Below are 21,984 nucleotides of genomic sequence, written 5' to 3' on the forward strand. Positions count from 1 at the left end.
ACATGTAAATTTTGGTTTAAGTAGCTTCAGAAATCTCTGACCTATTGACCTATTTTGGCTATTGTGGCCTGTTGGACATGAAAGGGTTAATTCTATAACTTTAAGAGACTGTCACGTGGGCCCATGTGAAGTTAGAAAGATCAAATTTAATTTACATAGTCTGACGGTCCCCTAGTATCTATGTAGGAAATCTGGTGTCCATCGGTGCAAAAATGAGGGAGAGGTTGTCATTCTTCTGTCAAGATGGTCTCTGAGTGTTACAAAATGACGAGACCTGATTTTCCAGGAATGGATTTGGGAACTTTTTTTCTACTTGGACCTCAGAGCTGATATTTGGATATGTTTTTCCAGACTCCATTCTGAGTTGAACTGTGGTGGTTTGATGTTGCTATGAACATCCTGTGCCCCATGGTATCATGGGAAACTTGGAGAAATCTGGACTTTGAAGCTCTATAAATCGACCATTGTTGATTTAAATGATCTGAAACTTTTAGAGGTTCTTCATGATCCATTTGTACACATATATGTTCAAGGGTGTTTTTCTAGGTGCTTCCTGGAGCTACTTCCGGTTTGGGAGGAGTTATCATTATGGTTCCACAAGCATATGATTTAAGACGTGTCAAAGGTCACGCAGACCAAGTTTCATATGTCTGAGGGTCACAAAGGTCACATAAGAGCAAAAGAGCAACAGTCATGAAAAACACGTTTTTGGCCCCGGTTCATTCCCAGCGGCCCCTGGGGGTCTGAAAATGAGCATGATAGTTCACACTAGCCTCAATATCAAGCCTCTGTTAATTAATGTACATGTTATTGATTACTAATGTATGATTATGTTTTTTTTGTATTACTGTGTGAGTCCTCGTGGTATTACTGCGCGAGGGTCCGTAGTATAAATCTGCGAAGGTCTATAGTACTGCATGACACTCTTTAGGATTCGTGGAGCTTCATGGAGTAATACTACAAAGACTGGCAGAGTAATACTACAGAGACTTGCAGAGTAATACTACAAAGGCTCGCAGAGTAATACTACAAAGGCTCGCAGAGTAATACTATGCAGACTCATGGAGTAATACAACAAAGGCTTGCAGCATTTTATTTTATTTTATTTTATTTTTATTCTATTTTATTTTGTTAATAGTGTCAAATTTCTAATTTTGTAAATAATTTGTATATTCTTAAGATCGTTTTTATTTTGTATTATCTCTTTTATTATTTCTTTTTTCCTTGCACTTTATTTTTTCAACTGCGCTGTTGTGAAAGTGTGTTTCCCCTCTGGGGATGAATAAAGCTTTTCTATTCTATTCTATTCTATTCATAATACTACGGACTTGCAGAGTAATACTATGGAGACTCGCAGAGTAATACTACAAAGATTTGCAGAGTAATATTACAGAGACTCGCAGAGTAATACTACAGACTTGCAGAGTATTACTATGGAGACCCGTGGAGTAATACTACAGAGACTTGCAGAGTAATACTACGGACTTGAACATAAATACTACAGAGACTTGCAGAGTAATACTAGATCGTCTTGTAGAATAATACTAGAGAGACTTGCAGAGTAATACCACATCGTCTTGCATAGTAATACTAGAGAGACTGGTGAACTTGGGCGCTGATCTTGACAAGAAAGTACTTCTTACATAAACATGGTACTGCTGGCAGAACATCATAAATATATTAAACCATCGATATGTTTTTACTGCACACGGATCCTTCAGTTTTATTACTACATACTCAGTGTATAAAAACATCTCAAGGAATCATGGAGGGATTTAAGTTTGGTGTTTTCACTGGAAGGATTTGTGCTGCAGATACTGTAATAACGTGAAGGTTCTGGAGGTTGAAGATAAGCTGCTTATATACATACATCATGCAGAGACTGTGCAGACCTTCACACTGGTGTCACAGCAGCGCCCCCTGCAGGAGGGAACAGAAGAGCAGAGACCTGGGTGATAATAAGATGTGTTAGAAATGTTTCCAGAGAGAAACATCTCACGGCCGAGAGCTCCATCTGGTGGAGCAACAAATTGATTCAAGTTTTGTTTCCGCACAGATCATCAAGGACCGAGTGTTTTCTCACGCGTCCAGGAACAAGTACATGTGGAACTTCATTCCTGGAGGACTGCTGTTCTTCCCGAATACTCCACACATCTGGCCCACTTCCCGTTCTACTACCTGGGCCTGGGTACACACACGCCCCCCCCCCCCCCCCCCCCCCAAAGATGTGTCAGGGTCAGTTGTAGAAATGCTGTTGTGTTGTTTCATAAATCCAGGGGTCACTCCGGGTCAGGAATTCACTGCGGTCATCCACGCCGTCTCCCCGCTGGTGTCTCAGTCTCAGCCAATCATGACAACACGTCCTCACACCCAAGGCGTCATACCGTCCTACGCCGTGCAATGTCCCCCTGGCGTCACTAAGGTAACCTTACAGGGGGACAAAAACGGCGGTATTTGCCTACCCGGGTCACCCAGTAATATACCGAGCACCCCCCGACGTCGGATTCAAACGACCCGGGGTTACATTTGACGCGTCACCCACCTCTTCGTTGCCATGGTAACGTGACGTGACGTCTCGCGGCTTTCCTTTGGCTACCGTAATTCTACAACTATGAAGCGCACTTGAAATGTTTAATGTCAACAGTGCGATTCTAACCCCGATTGTGCTTACCGACCTCAAACCACTTTAATGAGGTACAGAGTGAATATAAATCGGTAAAAATGCTTAATTTTAATTTTTTGAAGCTTGGATTGTTCACGCATCGCGGAAGTCAAGAGGCTCTCGCGGATTAATCCATGCTTAAAAGGTCCTGTAAAAGTGACTATATTGGATATTTGTAGGTGTTTCAACTCCATAATGTTGACATTGTTTTATGAATGAGTAAAATAAAGTCTGTGCTATTTCGCTTGATCCTCTTTATAATCCGGTGCGCTTTTCTATGAAAATAGAATCTTTCATTGAGATTGCATTTATGGACATATGTTTTCTTTTTATTTAGCTTTAGTTTATTGAGCGTCTACGTGACGTTTGTCAACAGTAATCGCGATCCTGCAGAGGTGACGTCACACACGCTAATAAACGCCCCTTCCTCCAAACGCTGGATGATGACGTCACACTTGTTGACAAAGATCGATAGCATTTTGTCCACACGTTTGTTCAGTAACTTGACGGAACCAGGTGCACGTCACCCGTCTATTGAGGTAAGATATCATTATTGCTTTAAGTCGACTCAGAAATAAGGTTTCATTGCGTGTGATGTAACTTTCTGTGGTGCGTTAACACGAGAGCTAGTTCGCTAAAACTTAGCTTTTTAAATTATAATGCAACTCACACACGTATTTTGTTTGTTATTTTGAAAGGACGAAAATATATTCAATATTCCAATAAAAAGTTTGCTATATTGGCAGGTCATGGTAGACGATTTATTTTATTAATATTCAAGATATTGATTTCATTTATCACTTCCGCATATTAATACAGATAACATATTTATCGTATTTAAGTATATAAGTATACGTTTATTTGAACCATTTTGGATGAGGGATTTGATCTGTTGTTGTTTTCTTTAAATTAAAGGATATATATAAAATTATAATGAAACGTATTTTAAATTCCAGCATAAATAGGTAAACCAGATGGAAACACAATCAAACAATGGATGAAGGAAACATGGAGAGCTTATCTCTGAATGATCAAGTATACTTGCTTGTATTTGTTGATTTATTATATTTAAAAGGGAGCACTAGTATGTTTTTGTTTTGTTTTTACATGGAAGTGACCTGCAAGAACTGCCCAGAACTCCAGACCTGCTTGACGTGAAACCTTTCTCTCTGTGGTTCCTGACAAATGATTTCAAATGTGAAGTAAGTGAGTAATATTTGTAACATAGTGAACACAAACTTGTAAACCTACAGCACATCCCATCATGGAAATAATCTAAAATGCAATTCTATGTTCTTTTCTAGGTGAGATGGAGTGCTGCATATCAGGTGCTGGACTAACCATTGGAGGTGGAAGGGGTCAACATGTCAAAAGCATGTGAGGTGGTTACATCATACACACTTTGGTCATTAAAATAGTCATGTTTGGTAATAATGATCAATACATTTCTGTGGCAGGATGCACTGACATGCTGACGCTTATGGTCAAGGTTTTCTGGCTTCTGTTGTTGGAAACACTTGGTTGTGCCCGTCAAGGTGGAAGGTACACTAGACTGAAGAGTCTTTTTCAATAGATTTTACACTTCAAATGATCAGAATCAAACGACTTCATTAATGCAATGTTTTCCAGGTTCTGTTGACTTTCGGACAAAGAGGATTCGACGCTGTTAGGGCAGTAAGGAGACGGCAGGAAGTGAAAGATTCTTGAGAAGGAGATGAACCACCTCTGGTCTCTGTCAAGTCGTTGTGATTCCCTGAAAGAGTTGTCTCGCATGGCAGCGTCACAGCAAGGTAAGAGTTTATTTAGCAAGTGAAGAACAGAAGTACAGCTGATCATTCTTGTTGTCTTATTCTTTTAAGATGCACCATGGGCTTGACTGGTGAGGCTTTGAAGGATCTTCAGAGCCTTTGAGGAGCAGCAGCAAGTCAGCATGACGTCACTCGAACCATGACTCGGACCAGAAACTACTACACACAAGTCTTCGATGAGGACGAGACCATCAACGTCGTGCAGATTCACTCTGATGGTTACTCGTGACATTTGTGACGATCTGTGAACATTTGTTTGATATGAAACCTGTAATAAAGCACAATATGATTTCATTTTGAATAACATCCCATAGTATTCATCATCAGTGCAGGTAATGTGTTGTGAAAATGACTATTGGTGATTTAGAAGTTGTAACAAAGTCTCTGTTTACCCTAGTTTGAGATCGACATAGAGTTCAACATGAACAATATTCAGGCAAAGCAGACATCATATGTTAATGAATCATGAATGAATTAATGCTTTATTTCAAACATGTTACATAAGAAAGTAAACCTAAGACAAACAAACAAACCAATGACATTAGTCAAACAATAATTATAGTCAAAATAATAATATTTACCCAACATGTCCAAATTAAGAAGGATGAAGAATAAGCTTGTCTATACCTAACCCTTCACTCAATTATTAACCATCAACACCCAAAGTACATCAACAAAATACAAACATAAACAAACAAACATGCAGCAAAACACAGTGGAGATATTTAAGATATAAATAGAGATAAACCACTGCTTTCTTGAAATCACCACACTTGCAATAACTTTCATAATTGTGTCATTCCATGTGATCTGGGTAACAGTAAAAATTGATTTAAATCATCAGTAATCATCATCGTTTAAAATAGCAACTGAAGAGCTATTTGTAAATTACACCCAAACTATGAAATAGAAGACAGCACGTCTAAAAGCTTTGTTTGACCCACAGTACATGTTTGAACTTAAAAATATACATATTTATGTTATTGATAGGTCACTCAGGACTGCTGTTATACTATCGGAAAACTACACACACCAACATGATGTATTTGTTTGTAGTGGCCTGTGCTACATCAAAGGGTTAATTCTCTGACTTCAAGAGGCATGAAGGCCCTTGTAAAGCTGATATTTATATGACACATTCAGATGGTCTCCTACTATCCTGTGAGAAGTGTGGTTCAATGAGTCCAAAAATGAGGGAGAGGTTGTCATTCTTCTGTCAAGATGTAAGTAAGTAAGTAATATTTATTTATATAGCGCTTTTCGAGACCAGGGTCACAAAGCGCTTTAACAATCAAAACAATACTCAAAACAGTACATACTTCAAAGATCAAGACAACACCGAGAACAACACAGGAGTTCGAGAAATTCAAGGAAAAGCCTGAACAAAAAGAAACGTCTTAAGATGTTTCTTAAAGGAGTCAGTAGACTCCATCAAGCGCAAAGAGAGAGGAAGATTGTTCCAAAGCTTAGGAGCAACAGCCTGAAAAGATTTCTCTCCTCTGGTCCTGAGCCGTGTGCGTGGAACCATAAGTAGATTCTGATCCACAGACCTCAGAGACCGAGCTGGGGTGTAAGGCTGGATCAGATCAGTGATGTAAGGAGGAGCCTGACCATGAATAGCTCTGAAAGTAAGAACCAGAATTTTAAAGTTGATCCTGAAAGAAACTGGAAGCCAGTGAAGAGTTTTAAGGATCGGAGAAATGTGAGTTCTCCTACTTGAGCGGGTCAGAATTCTCGCTGCAGAGTTCTGAATCAACTGCAGACGAGACAGCTCCTTCTTGTTAAGACATGAAAACAAACTGTTGCAATAGTCCAGACGAGAAGAAACAAACGCATGGATTACAAGCTCCAGATCATGTTGTGACAACATTTTCCTAAGTTTAGAGATTTTTCTCAGTTGAAGGAAACAGTTTCTGGTCAGTTTTCTGCAGTGTTGAACAAGAGACATGTCTTTATCAAATACAACACCCAGGTTTCTCAGGCTCAGTTTGACAGACTGACCTAAGTCACCCAAGTACTGACTCAACCCTGGAATCTTATCATCAGGAGCAATCACCAGAGTTTCAGTTTTGTCCACATTAAGCTGTAAAGTGTTTTCACTCAGCCATTGTTTGATTTCTAGCAAACAATTGACTAAGCTGTTCAGCCTTTGGGGCTCAGTTGGGTCAAAAGAGCAGTAGAGCTGGATGTCATCAGCAAAAATGTGATAAGAAACATCTGGAAATCTCTGAATGATTTTACCAAGGGGAATCAAGTACAGCAATAACAATAAAGGACCCAGAACAGAACCTTGAGGGACTCCACACAACAGATCTGCCGATTCAGACCTCATTTGATTGGCAGATACACTAAAACTGCGCCCAGAAAGGTAAGATGAGAACCATTCTAACACAGACCCAGACAGTCCCACTTCATCCCTTAGTCTTCTCAGCAGGATCTGGCGATCAACTGTGTCAAAGGCTGACGACAGATCCAAGAGAACCAGAACAGTGAATTTACCAGAGTCAGCCGACATCATGATGTCACTGGACACTTTCAATAAAGCTGTCTCCGTAGAGTGATGTTTACGGAAGCCAGACTGAAACTTCTCATGGATGTCGCTCTGATCCAGGAACAAAGACAGCTGCTCGGACACCACCTTCTCCAAGATCTTGGACAAGAAAGGTAGCTTAGAAATAGGCCTGAAATTACTGAGGTCAGTTGGGTCTAAGCCTGGTTTTTTGAGCAGAGGCTCCACAATGGCATGTTTAAATGCATTGGGAAAAACCCCTGTGGAAAGGGAGAGGTTCACCATATTGGTAACCCAGGGGCCAATTACATCAAATACTTTGATAAAAAGCCTACAAGGAAGGACGTCATCTGAGCAAGAGGAGGGTTTCAACTTATTCACTAGTGCTGAAATATCACCCAAAGATACAGCAGTGAAGGATGACCAAGAGGAGGAGATGGGCACAGAGACAGTAGGGGTTCCCAACAAAGGGGGAGAGATTTTCTCTTTGATCAATTTAATTTTGTCAATGAAAAATCTCAACAATGCATTGCTGTCAGCTTCACAGAAGACCGGCGTGATTTGAGGAGCAGGAGACACGAGAGAATTAATCGTGTCAAACAAAACTTTGGGGTTTTTCCTATTTGCTGCTACCAGTTTTCTGATGTAATCAGATCTAGCAGTTTCTACCATCTCATTGTAAGAAGTCAACAGATCCCTGAGGTGAAGTCTGTGCACCTCAAGTTTAGTAGACTTCCAGAGACGCTCAGTCTTTCGACAAAGTCTCTTCAGACTCAGGAGATCTTCATTTGTCCAAGGGCACCGTTTTTTCTGAATTTTCAAGTTCGATTTAACAGGTGCCACTTGATCCAGTATTTCAACACAATGATCAGTGTAACAGTGAATCAAACTGTCCACATCTGGACAGTCATCAAAGGAAAGACGGTCAAACATAGCAGAAAAACTGTCTGCAGTATCGGCTGAGATGACACGCCTCTGAGACCTAACTTTCAAAGGCTTTGGTTCAGGGATGAAGTCCAGGTTGAACAAGACAAGAGAATGATCACTCAGATGGACATCATGTACAGATACATTAGAAATGTTCAGGCCAAGAGTAAAAACTAAGTCTAAAATGTGGCCTTTTTGATGAGTGGGTTCAGAAACATGTTGCTCAAAATTAAAGGCTTCAGTTAAAGTTAAAAGTTCTTTAGCAGAACAAGATGTGACGTCATCAACATGAAGATTAAAGTCTCTAAGTGTAACAGAATATGCAGACCTGATCCTTCAGGAATGGACTTAGGCAACTTTTTTTCTAATCAGACCTCAGAGCTGATATTTGGATATGTTATTCTAGACTCCATTCTGAGTTGAGCTGTTGTGGTTTGATGTTGCTATGAACTTCCTGTGCCCCATGGTATCATGGGAAACTTGGAGAAATCTGGACTTTGAAAAAACTCTATAAATCAACCATTGTTAATTTAAATGATCTGAAACTTTTAGAGGTTCTTCATGTTCCATTTGTACACATATATGTTCAAGGGTGTTTCTCTAGGTGTTTCCTGAAGCTACTTCCGGTTTGGGAGGGATTATCATTATGGTTCTACCAACATATGATTTTACAGGTGTCAGAGGTCACACAGACCAAGTTTCATATGTCTGAGGGTCACAGAGGTCAAATTAGAGCAAAATAGCAACTGTTATGAAAAAATGTGCTTTTTGGCTCCTGTTTCTGGTCTGAGGCCCCTGGAGGTCTGAAAATGAGTTTGTGTGTTCACAATGAACTAAATATCAAACATGTTAATTTTGGTTTAAGTAGCTTTAGAAATCTCTGACCTATTGACCTATTTTGGCTATTGTGGCCTGTTGGACATGAAAGGGTTAATTCTATAACTTCAAGAGACTGTCACGTGGGCCCATGTGAAGTTAGAAAGATCAAATTTAATTTACATAGTCTGACGGTCCCCTAGTATCTATGTAAGAAATCTGGTGTCCATCGGTGCAAAAATGAGGGAGAGGTTGTCATTCTTCTGTCAAGATGGTCTCTGAGTGTTACAAAATGACGAGACCTGATTTTCCAGGAATGGATTTGGGAACTTTTTTTCTACTTGGACCTCAGAGCTGATATTTGGATATGTTTTTCCAGACTCCATTCTGAGTTGAACTGTGGTGGTTTGATGTTGCTATGAACATCCTGTGCCCCATGGTATCATGGGAAACTTGGAGAAATCTGGACTTTGAAGCTCTATAAATCGACCATTGTTGATTTAAATGATCTGAAACTTTTAGAGGTTCTTCATGATCCATTTGTACACATATATGTTCAAGAGTGTTTTTCTAGGTGCTTCCTGAAGCTACTTCCGGTTTGGGAGGAGTTATCATTATGGTTCCACAAGCATATGATTTAAGACGTGTCAAAGGTCACGCAGACCAAGTTTCATATGTCTGAGGGTCACAGAGGTCACATAAGAGCAAAAGAGCAACAGTCATGAAAAACACGTTTTTGGCCCCGGTTCATTCCCAGCGGCGCCTGGGGGTCTGAAAATGAGCATGATAGTTCACACTAGCCTCAATATCAAGCCTCTGTTAATTAATGTACATGTTATTGATTACTAATGTATGATTATGTTTGTACTTATGCAATACATATTATTGATTAAGTGTGATTATAGATGTAATTATTCCAATAGTAGTAAACTTTTAACTTTTGGATAAGCTATTAACTCCAATATGAATATTGTACATGAGCTGCTTTTTATCAACCTGTCATAATAAAAGATATGAACTGTTATCATAAAAACTTTATTTAAATTTTTTAAGCATTCATTGGTATCAATTATAGGCATCTCTGAAGTTACAACTGCATTGATCATGTTGGGATCAATACTATGGGATGTTATTCAAAATGATGTCAAATGGTGCTTTATTACAGGTTTCATATCAAACAAATGTTCACAGATCGTCACAAATGTCACAAGTAACCATCAGAGTCAATCTGCACGACGTTGATGGTCTCGTCCTCATCGAAGACTTGTGTGTAGTAGTTTCTGGACCGAGTCATGGTTCGAGTGACGTCATGCTGACTTGCTGCTGCTCCTCAAAGGCTCTGAAGATCCTTCAAAGCCTCACCAGTCAAGCCCATGGTGCATCTTAAAAGAATAAGACAATAAGTATGATCAGCTGTACTTCTGTTCTTCACTTGCTAAATAAACTCTTACCTTGCTGTGACGCTGCCATGCGAGACAACTTTTTCAGGGAATCACAACGACTTGACAGAGACCAGAGGTGGTTCATCTCCTGCTCAAGAATCTTTCACTTCCTGCCGTCTCCTTACTGCCCTAACAGCGTCGAATCCTCTTTGTCCGAAAGTCAACAGAACCTGGAAAACATTGCATTAATGAAGTCATTTGATTCTGATCATTTGAAGTGTAAAATCTATTGAAAAAGACTCTTCAGTCTAGTGTACCTTCCACCTTGACGGGCACAACCAAGTGTTTCCAACAACAGAAGCCGGAAAACCTTGACTATAAGCGTCAGCATGTCAGTGCGTCCTGCCACAGAAATGTATTGATCATTATTACCAAACATGACTATTTTATTGACCGAAGTGTGTTTGATGTAACCACCTCACCTGCTTTTGACATGTTGACCCCTTCCACCTCCAATGGTTAGTCCAGCACCTGATATGCAGCACTCCATCTCACCTAGAAAAGAACATAGAATTGCATTTTAGATTATTTCCATGATGGGATTTGCTGTAGGTTTACAAGTTTATGTTCACTATGTTACAAATATTACTCACTTACTTCACATTTGAAATCATTTGTCAGGAACCACAGAGAGAAAGGTTTCATGTCAAGCAGGTCTGGAGTTCTGGGCAGTTCTTGCAGGTCACTTCCATGCAAAAACAAAACAAAAACATACTAGTGCTCCCTTTTAAATATAATAAATCAATAAATACAAGCAAGTATACTTGATCATTCAGAGATAAGCTCTCCATGTTTCCTTCATCCATTGTTTGATTGTGTTTCCATCTGGTTTACCTATTTATGCTGGAATTTAAAATACGTTTCATTATAATTTTATATATATCCTTTCATTTAAAGAAAACAAAAACAGATCAAATCCCTCATCCAAAATGGTTCAAATAAACGTATACTTATATACTTAAATACGATAAATATGTCATCTGTATTAATATTAATTAGTATATGTTAATTAGTATGGTAGCCAAAGGAAAGCAGCGAGACGTCACGTCACGTTACCATGGCAACGAAGAGGTGGGCGACGCGTCAAATGTAACCCGGGTCGTTTGAATCCGACGTCGGGGAGTGCTCTGTATATTACTGGGTGACCCGGGTAGGCAAATACCGCCGTTTTTGTCCCCCCTGTAACGTTACCTTAGTGACGCCAGGGGGACATTGCACGGCGTAGGACGGTATGACGACTTGGGTGTTAGGACTTGTTGATCATGAAGCTGCTGCAGGTGGTCTCCAGGTCCAAGTCCTGCTCACAGGTCAATCAGTCAGTGTGCTGCAGGAAGTCAACTTTAAAGAGTTGTGTATATACTTGGTGTGTGTGTTGTGTATCATCAAGAATGTATAATATTGACACAGTATTGTCAAAAAAGATGCAGAATTTTAAACTTTCCCAAATTTGTTTTTAAATACAAAGTATTTTACTTAGTTTTTTTTCATAAAATTAATTAAAAATGTACTTATTTATATATATACTGTATATATATATATATTCTTGAATGCATTTTTTTCCATATAGTCTTTTCAATATTGTTGCATACAAAATATTCTTTTAAACAAAAAATTGTTTAAATTGTCACACGTCCAAGTGGACCAACGACTACTCCATCGTGCAGACTGGAGCTGCCTTCTACCACAGGTGACCACCTGAAGAACTTCTTCCATCTGAGGCCGACGTGGAGCTGTTGTTCGTCCAGACAAGTCTCAATAGTCTCCGTTACAGACGCTCGGCATGTGCTGCTGTCAGCTCGACCTCCATCAGAGCCACAGAGTTCAAAAAAGGCTGAAAGTAAAGTCGCTCCAGCTCAACGTGTGGTTCTCTCTTCACCATGTCGAGGGTGAACATATCCTGAATCCAGGGTTCCATCATCTGAGCTCTAGTCCATCATCACGTCATACTGCGACATGAATGAAGCTCATCACGGCAGGAATAAGATCCACGACTGACACTTCAAGCGTTTTATAAACTGTTCAAACACTTAAACATCATCATTAAGAGAAGAATCTCAATAAACCATGATTTCACAGATAATTCAACAGAAGAACATGAGCCTCTACAAGATAATGACACAAACTATTTACTAACATTAAAAAAGTCAATCAAATACATCAGTTGCACAATAAAATAAATTAATAAAAGAAAGTGGATTTTGATCAAATACAATATCATCAATACAAAAAAGTTTTTTCAAAAATAAACATTTTGTTCAAGAAAAAATGCATTTCAACATTTTTCCTTTATTTGAACCGTTTTCTTCTATTGAATCATCTTTTTGGAGTTTAAGCCTTAATATCGTTAATTCTTTAATCCTAAAGTTTCTATAATAAAATATATATATTTTTAAGTTGAAAAGGTTGGAAGTAGTTTTGTATCGATTGTTTTTATGGTTTACTGAATAATAAAGAAACAAATGTTCAGACACAAGTGGCCCAGAGGAAGCAGTCCAAGGAGCTCCTGGGTCCACAGGTGGGCGCTCCTCTTCCTGAGGTCCTGCCGATGCTCTTGGTCTCACCACCTTCTCTTGGCTCACCAGGGCACCAGGTTCCTTGGGTCGACCCGAGCACTTCAGTCAGCGGCAGGAGTGCATCAACACCTTCTCTACCAGCTGGTTTGGCTACATGCCTCTGGTGCACTCGCAGCTGCGCCTGGACCCGGTGCTCTTCAAGGACCAGGTGTTCGTGTTCCGCAAGAAGTACAAGGACCTGGAGAGAGCGTGAACATGGGAGACAGGACGGACTAGAGGCTGGACCAGACGACAGACCCTGGAGGACTGTCTCTGGAGCCACGAGTCCAGATGAAGAAGAACTTCTAGAACTTTCTCTGAAGCCTCGTGACGGTTCTGATGACAATGAAGAGAAGAACCTGATGTTTGTGTGTGTGTGCGTGTCTGTGTGTGTGTGCGTGTGTGTGGGTGTGTGTGTGTGTGTGTGTGTGTGTGTGTGTGTGTGTGTGTGTGTGTGTGTGTGTGTGTCAGAACTGATGTTTGTCGATCAAAGGAGGTGATTCCACAAAAGGTTCAATAAATAGATAGATTCTAAAATCAACACTGGTGTTTGATTTAACCCTGTCTCACCTCAAATCTACCTGTCTGACCTCACATCCACCTACCTGTCTGATCTCACATCTACCTGTCTGACCTCACATCTACCTGTCTGACCTCACATCTACCTGTCTGACCTCAGATCCACCTGTCTGATCTCACATCTACCTGTCTGGTCTCACATCTACCTGTCTGACCTCAGATCTACCTGTCTGACCTCACATCTACCTGTCTGACCTCACATCTACCTGTCTGACCTCAGATCTACCTGTCTGACCTCACATCTACCTGTCTGACCTCAGATCTACCTGTCTGATCTCACATCTACCTGTCTGACCTCACATCTACCTGTCTGATCTCACATCTACCTGTCTGACCTCACATCTACCTGTCTGACCTCACATCTACCCGTCTGACCTCACATCTACCCGTCTGACCTCACATCTACCCTGTCTGACCTCACATCTACCCGTCTGACCTTCTTTCTAACCTTTTATTGTGAAGTGACCTTGAGTCTGTTGAAAGTTTTAAACCAAATGTTTTATTATATCATGATGAACATCATAAGTGACTCGTGCTCCACTGAACTTCAAGTCTTCAGTCGACTCAACAAGTGATGAAAGAGTTTCTTCAACAACATTCAGATCAACACGTTTGTTTCAGGAGCAGATTTCTTCCATCATCACTGTCAGCACTTTAATGATGATTGACAGCAGCAACACAAGTGTGTTGGAGGAACACACTCACACACTCAGGTCACACACACACACTGAGGAACCAGAACCAGGAACCTCTGTGAGTCCAAATCCCAGGTACAAAGGTTCAGTGGAGGTGAAGAAGGTGTGGAGGATTTTCTGTTCATCAGAGGAGACACTGAAGAAGTTTAAATATCCAGGTTCACTAAAGTTCATCATCATTCCTACTCTGTGAGAAACGTCTTGACTCTCAATGACAGTTTCTTTCTTATCGTGATATAATTTATATCCATCATCATCAGAGCAGCTCAGACTCCAGGAATAACGGTTCTGTCCAAACTCAGACTCGTCTTCTTTCCCTCCGTCTCTTCTGAGAGTCAGTGCGATAGAAGCTCCTCCTCTCCACTCCAGCTCCCAGTAACATGGTCCAGTCACAGCTTCTCTGCTCATCACCTGAAGACACCGGTCGAATCTGTCGGGATGGTCCAGATAATCCTGATCCTGCATCACAAGTTCCACCGTCCTGTTGTCGTTGGACAGTAGGAGGCGCCGGTGTGCTGTGTCCGGGTCCAGTGAGAGTGGACGGAAGTCTGAGAGAAGAAGACACGAGAGGTGATGATGGTGGAATAACTTTCTCTTCAAGACAATCATGGACTCAGTGTCCCAGCAAGCCAAGGAGGGCTGCTCTGTTTGTTGACATCTAGTGGAGATCATCATAAAGTGAAGTCAACAGTCTTCTGAGACTGGGACCACCTCAAGAAAAGAACTAGGAGGAACATCCCAGAATCATCTCGAGGAGCTGCCTGTCACATTTGATTGACACCAGTGTGTCCATATCAAGTCAGCAGCTAAACTAGCATGTAGCTAACATGATGTTTCTTCATGTTCTTGAAACATCTCTGTGTTCATCTCCACCATCATCCAGGTGAGATGCTGCACTGAGATCTTCTCACTCCACTCTCAAGTCCAAGAGTGAAAAGAGTGAGTGAATGAGTGTGAGATGATCTTCACGGAGGCTCCTTACCAGCTGCTGCTGGACACCATGTTGGTGACCAGAGTTGTGGACAGTGACCTAGACTTGATGAAGCTCCATCAGCAGATTCAAGTGTAACAACATCTCAACATCACAACTGCTCCACTAGAAGCTGACAGAGTCAAGGAGTTCTCATCCATCAATCAAATCAAACTTACCCATCTTCAATCCAGATGTTCACCTCTGTGGTCCACAGTGATCCAGCCTGGAGGAAGAAACATTGAGAAGATCAGATTCATTTGACTTCAGATGCTGCTAAGTGGACGTTCTTTCATGACTGTGTTGACCACAACAAAGATGGATCTAGAAACACTCGCTCAGTCTCCACTGTCTCCTTGTTCTTCCACTGGTGTCCAGCAGGAGAACATGGAGAAGCTCTGAGAGTTGGATTCATGAGCTCAGTTCAGATGAAGAGTCTGAGCAGCGTCACACACTCACATCTCTCTGCTTCTGATCACATGTTCAGTCTGAAGATCTTTGGAGCTCAGTCAGTGAGTTCTGCTGCTCCGTCCATACCTGAGAGTCTCCAGCCTCCAGTCTGGACTCTCCAGTCCAGCAGACAGCAGCTCCAGTCCTGGTCCTCCTGGATGATTGAAGCTCAGGTCCAGCTCTCTCAGATGGGACGGGTTAGATGTCAGAGCTGAGGCCAGAGAAGAACAACCTCCCTCTGAGATCTGACACCATGACAGACTGTATTGAAGGAAAAACAGTTTCATTAAATCAGAAGAACTGAAGACATGATGTTCTGACCTGAGAGTCTCCAGGTGACAGTGTGGACTCTTCAGTCCAGCAGACAGCAGCTCCACTCCTGGATCATAAAGGTCGTTGTGACTCAGGTCCAGTTGAGTCAGACTAGAGGACGGAGAGCTGAGGACTGAGGACAGAAGTGAACAACTTCTCTCTGTCAGTCGACAGTTGATCAGCCTGTGAAAGAGACAGAAACGTCAACAAGAGACTTTTTCTCTATTTTGACTTGAAAGCCTTGATTGGAGGAAACACTGAACTCTTGACGTTCATAAGATCATCACATGATTGTGTGAACATTTGAAGACTTTGATTTCAATCAGGATCAACTTGATCAATACATGAAATAATGAAGTTTTCATCAGTTCAACACTTGATGTATACATGGTTTTGTGTAACTCCACTCACACTGGTGTTGTGTAACTCCACTCACACTTGTGTTGTGTAACTCCACTCACACTGGTGTTGTGTAACTCCACTCACACTTGTGTTGTGTAACTCCACTCACACTGGTGTTGTGTAACTCCACTCACACTTGTGTTGTGTAACTCCACTCACACTTGTGTTGTGTAACTCCACTCACACTGGTGTTGTGTAACTCCACTCACACTGGTGTTGTGTAACTCGACTCACACTGGTGTTGTGTAACTCCACTCACACTGGTGTTGTGTAACTCGACTCACACTGGCGTTGTGTAACTCCACTGACACTGGTGTTGTGTAACTCGATTCACACTGGTGTTGTGTAACTCGACTTTGACTCGTTGTGTGACTCATATTGTTTGACTTGTGTTGTGTGTGTCCTGTTGTGTGAGTTGTGTTGTGTGAGTCGTATTGTGTGACTCGTGTTTTGTGAGTCGTGTTGTGTGACTCGTATTGTGTGACTTGTGTTGTGTGACTTGTGTGACTCGTGTCGTGTGACTTGTGTTGTGAGTCGTGTTGTGTGACTTGTGTTGTGTGACTCTTTTTGTGTTAGTTGTGTTATATGACTTGTGATGTGTCACTTGTGTTGTGTGAGTCATGTTGTGGGACTTGTGTTGTGTGACTTGTGTTCTGTGACCTGTGTTAGTTGTGTTGTGTTACTTGTGTCTTGTGAGTTGTGTTGTATGACTCGTGTTGTGTGAGTCGTGTTGTGTGACTTGTGTTGTGTGAGTCGTGTTGTGTGACTTTTGTTGCGTGACTCATGTTGTATGACATGTGTTATGTAACTTGTGTTGTGTAACTTGTGTTGTGTGAGTTGTGTTGTGTGAGTTGTGTTTTGTGATTTGTGTTGTGTGACTCGTGTCATGTGAGTTGTGTCGTGTGACTTGTGTTGTGACTTTTGTTGTGTGACCAGTGTTGTGTAACCTGTGTTTTGTGACTTGTGTTGTGTGATTTGTGTTGTGTGAGTTGTGTTGTGTGACTCGTATGACTCGTGTCGTATGACTTGTGTTGTGTGACTCGTGATGTGTGACTTGTGTTGTGTTAGTTGTCTTGTGTGAATTGTGTTGTGTTAGTTGTGTTATGTGACTTGTGTCGTGTGACTTTTGTCGTGTGACTTGCGTTGTGACTTGTGATGTGTGAGTCGTGTTGTGTGAGTCGTGTTTTGTGACTTGTGTGAGTCATGTTTTGTGACTTGGGTTGTGTGAGTCTTGTTGTGTGAGTCGTTTTGTGTGAGTCGTGTTGTTTGACTTGTTTTGTGTGAGTCGTGTTGTATGACTCCTGTTGTGTGAGTTGTGCGACTTGTGTCGTGTGAGTTGTGAGTCGTGTTGTGTTAGTTGTGTTGTATGACATGTGTTGTGTGAATTGTGTGACTTGTGTCGAGTGAGTTGTGTGACTTGTGTTCAGTGACTCGTGTGAGTTGGGTAATGTGACTTGTGTTGTGTGACTCTTGTTGTGTTAGTTGTGTTATGTGACTTGTGATGTGTGACTTGTGTAGTGTGACTTGTGTTGTGTGACAAGTGTCGTGTGACTTTTGTCCTGTGACTTGTGTTGTGACTTGTGTTGTGTGACTCTTGTTTAGTTAGTTGTGTTGTGTGACTTGTGTTGTTTTAGTTGTGTTATGTGACCTGTGTTGCGTGGGTCATGTTGTGTGACTCGTGTTGCATGAGTCATGTTGTGTGACTTGTGTGAGTTGTTTTGTGTGACTTGTGTTAGTTGTGTTGTGTGACTTCTGTTGTGACTTGTGTCGTGTGAGTTGTGTCGTGTGACTTGTGTTGTGTGACTTGTGTTGTTTGACTCGTGTTGTGCAACTTAAGTTGTGTGACTTGTGTTGTGTGACTCGTGTTGTGTGACTTGTGTTCTGTGACTCTTGTTGTATTAGTTGTGTTGTGTGAGTTGTGTTGTGATAGTTGTGTTATGTGACTTGTGTTGTGTGAGTCATGTTGTGTGGGTCATGTTGTGTGATTTGTGGTCTGTGACTTGTGTTTTGTGACTTGTGTTGTGCGAGTTGTGTTGTGTGACTTGTGTTGTGTGAATTGTGTGACTTTTGTCGTGTGACTTGTGTTGTGTGACTCGTGTTGTGCAACTTAAGTTGTCCGACTTGTGTTGTGTGACTTGTGTTGTATGATTTGTGTTGTGTGACTTGTGTTGAGACTTGTGTTGTGTGACTTGTGTTGTGTGATTTGTGTTGTGTGACTTGTGTTGTGACTTGTGTTGTTTGACTCTTGTTGTGTTAGTTGTGTTGTGTTAGTTGTGTTATGTGACTTGTGTTGTGTGAGTCATGTTGTGTGACTCGTGTTGTGTGACTTGTGTTTAGTTAGTTGTGTTGTGTGAGTCATGTTGTGTGAGTTGTTTTGTGTGACTTGTGTTAGTTGTGTTGTGTGACTTGTGTTGTAACTTGTGTTGTAACTTGTGTCGTGTGAGTTGTGTCATGTGACTTGTGTTGTGTGACTTGTGTTGTTTGACTCGTGTTGTGCAACTTAAGTTGTGTGACTTGTGTTGTGTGACTCATGTTGTGTGACTTGTGTTCTGTGACGCTTGTTGTATTAGTTGTGTTGTGTGACTTGTGTTGTGTTAGTTGTGTTATGTGACTTGGGTTGTGTGAGTTATGTTGTGTGACTCATGTTGTGTGATTTGTGGTATGTGACTTGTGTTGTGTGACTTGTGTTGTGCGAGTTGTGTTGTGTGACTTGTGTTGTGTGAATTGTGTGACTTGTGTCGTGTGATTTGTGTTGTGTGACTCGTGTTGTGCAACTTAAGTTGTCCGACTTGTGTTGTGTGACTTGTGTTGTGTGATTTGTGTTGTGTGACTCGTGTCATGTGAGTTGTGTTTTGTGACTTGTGTTGAGATTTATGCTGTGACTTGTGTTGTGACTTGTGTTGTTTGACTCTTGTTGTGTTAGTTGTGTGATGTGACTTGTGTTGTGTGAGTCATTTTGTGTGACTTGTGTTGTGTGACTCTTGTTGTGTGACTTGTGTTGTGTGACTTGTGTTATGTGACTTGTGTCGTGTGACTTGCGTTGTGACTTGTGATGTGTGACTCATGTTGTGTTAGTCCTGTCATGTGAGTCGTGTTTTGTGACCGTTGTCATGTGACTCGTGCTGTGTGACTCGTGTCGTGTGACTTGTGTTGTGATACTTGTGTTGTGTGAGTCTTGTTGCGTGAGTCTTTTTGTGTGAGTCGTGTTGTGTGAGTCGTGTTTTGTGACTTGTGTGAGTCATGTTTTGTGACTTGGGTTGTGTGAGTCTTGTTGTGTGAGTCGTTTTGTGTGAGTCGTGTTGTTTTACTTGTTTTGTGTGAGTCGTGTTGTGTTAGTTGGGGTGTGTGACTTGTGTTGTGTGAATTGTGTGACTTGTGTCAAGTGAGTTGTGTGACTTGTGTTCAGTGACTCGTGTGAGTTGGGTAATGTGACTTGTGTTGTGTGACTCATGTTGTGTGACTTGTGTTGTGTTAGTTGTGTTATGTGACTTGTGTAGTGTGACTTGTGTTGTGTGACATGTCGTGTGACTTTTGTCCTGTGACTTGTGTTGTGTGACTCTTGTTTAGTTAGTTGTGTGACTTGTGTTGTCGTAGTTGTGTTATGTGACTTGTGTTGTGTGGGTCATGTTGTGTGACTCGTGTTGTATGAGTCATGTTGTGTGACTTGTGTGAGTTGTTTTGTGTGACTTGTGTTAGTTGTGTTGTGTGACTTGCGTTGTGTGGATTGTGTGACTTGTTTAGAGTGACTTGTGTGACTTGTGTTCAGTGACTCGTGTGAGTTGGGTAATGTGACTCGTGTTGTGTGATTCATGTTGTATGACTTGTGTGACTTGTTTTGTGTGACTTGTGTTAGTTGTGTTGTGTGACTTGTGTTGGGACTTGTGTCGTGTGAGTTGTGTCTTGTGACTTGTGTTGTGTGACTTGTGTTGTTTGACTCGTGTTGTGCAACTTGAGTTGTGTGACTTGTGTTCTGTGACTCTTGTTGTATTAGTTGTGTTATGTGACTTGTGTCGTGTGACTCGTGTTGTGTGACTTGTGTTGTGTGACTTGTGTTGTGTAACTTGTGTCGTGTGACTTGTGTCGTGTGACTTGTGTCGTGTGACTCTTGTTTAGATACTTGTGTTGTGTGACTTGTGTTGTGTTAGTTGTGTTATGTGACTTGTTTTGTGTGACTCATGTTGTGTGACTCGTGTTGTGTTAGTCATGTTGTATGACTTGTGTTAGTTGTGTTATGTGACTTGTTTTGTGTGACTCATGTTGTGTGACTCGTGTTGTGTTAGTCATGTTGTATGACTTGTGTGAGTTGTTTTGTGTGACTTGTATTAGTTGTGTTATGTGACTTGTGTTGTGTGACTTGTGTTGTGTTGTTTCTCAAGTCGTTGTAAAGATCAACCTGCGTCTCATGGAAGCTTCAAGAACCAGAGAAGAGAGTTTGTTCTAATTGTTGATGGTTTTCTTCAACATTCAATGATTTGAACGTCTTTTACTGTCCAGTCATGATAGAAATACTAGTGTTTAGTCTCCAGACTGTGTTGATAAATATGTCAAGATGACTTGAAATATTCTTCACCTTCCTGTTGTGTTCATGAAATATCATCACTTCTAGAACCAAGTTCATGAGTCGAGGAAAAGTCATTCAAATCCTCTCAGAGTGAAAAAGGTTTCATGAAGAAACATGAATCCATTCACTGTTTACATCCATGTGTGTGTTTGTTTTTGTTTGAAATGATGTTCTGACCTGAGAGTCTCCAGGTGACAGTGTGGACTCTTCAGTACAGCAGACAGCAGCTCCACTCCTGGATCCTTCAGGTAGTTGAAACTCAGGTCCAGTAGAGTCAGACTAGAGGACGGAGAGCTGAGGACTGAGGACAGAAGTGAACAACTTCTCTCTGACAGTTCACAGTCGATCAGCCTGTGAAAGAGACGAGTGTCGTCAACAAGAGGATTGATTTGTGTTTATATGAGAAACAAACACAAGATAACATAAGGAAAAATAAAAAGAGTCACAAAACAAACAACAATGACAAATGAAAATAAAGGTTGTTACATAGTTTCAAGTCTTCCGCTTCCGGTAAGCCTTTGATCGGCTGCTTGAACGTAAGCTCCTGCAATAATTGCCAAAAACAGTCGTTTTAACGACTATTTGTCCGGATATTATGCTCATATCACTAAAGATATGTCTCAAGCATCTCGGATCTATGATCGTGATGCTCTTTTCAACATCAGAGAGTCGATGGAGGACTTCACTCGCGACCGTTACCAACGTCCGGTGAATATGTTTCCGGCTCCGCTTCTCATCGACTCGGACTCTGTGGAATATCGTTTGATCTCTCGAGTACTGGGCGATTTCCACAAGGGATCGAGTCGGGCTGGAGTTCAGGTCAGGATGAGACGCGCAGTCGCGATCGCTCGGAACAACTCTGACGTCATCGAACGTCATCGATGTTTGATCGACATCCCTCTCACTGTGTGTGACGACACATCAGCGCTGCCGTCTGTCCAGACCTCAACGAAAGGTGGTAAGATTTTTTTCTTTTCCTCTCTTTAATTCGACTTTTACAACCGAGTTGAACGTCAGTGACAGCTGGTACCCACGTGACCGCTGTTCGCTTCAAAAGATCCCGCTCTGCGCGCCTGTCAGTGACGCGGCGTCGTCAGTGACGTCATCGGTGCTGAATGTGGGACTTCTTAATGTTCGCTCCATTACTAATAAATCCTTTATTCTTAATGATCTTTTCACAAGAGTTAATTTGGATTTATTATGTCTTTCTGAGACTTGGCAGAGAGAGGAAGAGTTTATTCATCTGAACGAACTCTGTCCAGTAGGGAGCGCTGTCCTGGGGAAGCCTCGCCTCTCTGG

The 21,984-nt window shown here is 41.4% G+C and overlaps 1 protein-coding gene and 2 long non-coding RNA genes across 3 annotated transcripts in view; 1 reads left to right on the forward strand and 2 right to left on the reverse strand.

The window, feature by feature from the left end:
- LOC148076245 (uncharacterized) overlaps window positions 1-21,984 on the reverse strand; it is a 99,206-nt gene that overhangs the window by 41,322 nt on the left and 35,900 nt on the right. Inside the window, exons 17-18 of the mRNA XM_087793144.1 lie at window positions 20,863-21,036; window positions 15,732-15,905 (exon numbers count right to left, since the gene is read on the reverse strand). Of these exons, the coding sequence (XP_087649270.1) occupies window positions 15,732-15,905; window positions 20,863-21,036 (348 nt within the window). The remainder of the gene's footprint in view (window positions 1-15,731; window positions 15,906-20,862; window positions 21,037-21,984) is intronic.
- Window positions 4,001-4,720, forward strand: LOC148076247 (uncharacterized). Its single transcript, XR_015711412.1, has 3 exons — window positions 4,001-4,204; window positions 4,292-4,452; window positions 4,522-4,720. It is a non-coding gene; the product is annotated as an uncharacterized LOC148076247 (long non-coding RNA).
- Window positions 10,239-10,761, reverse strand: LOC148076248 (uncharacterized). The gene is made up of 3 exons (XR_015711407.1): window positions 10,587-10,761; window positions 10,422-10,506; window positions 10,239-10,334 (listed from the first exon to the last, which is right to left on the reverse strand). It is a non-coding gene; the product is annotated as an uncharacterized LOC148076248 (long non-coding RNA).

This window comes from Callionymus lyra, chromosome 6, assembly GCF_982586985.1.
Source record: "Callionymus lyra chromosome 6, fCalLyr1.hap1.1, whole genome shotgun sequence".
Taxonomy (NCBI): domain Eukaryota; kingdom Metazoa; phylum Chordata; class Actinopteri; order Syngnathiformes; family Callionymidae; genus Callionymus; species Callionymus lyra.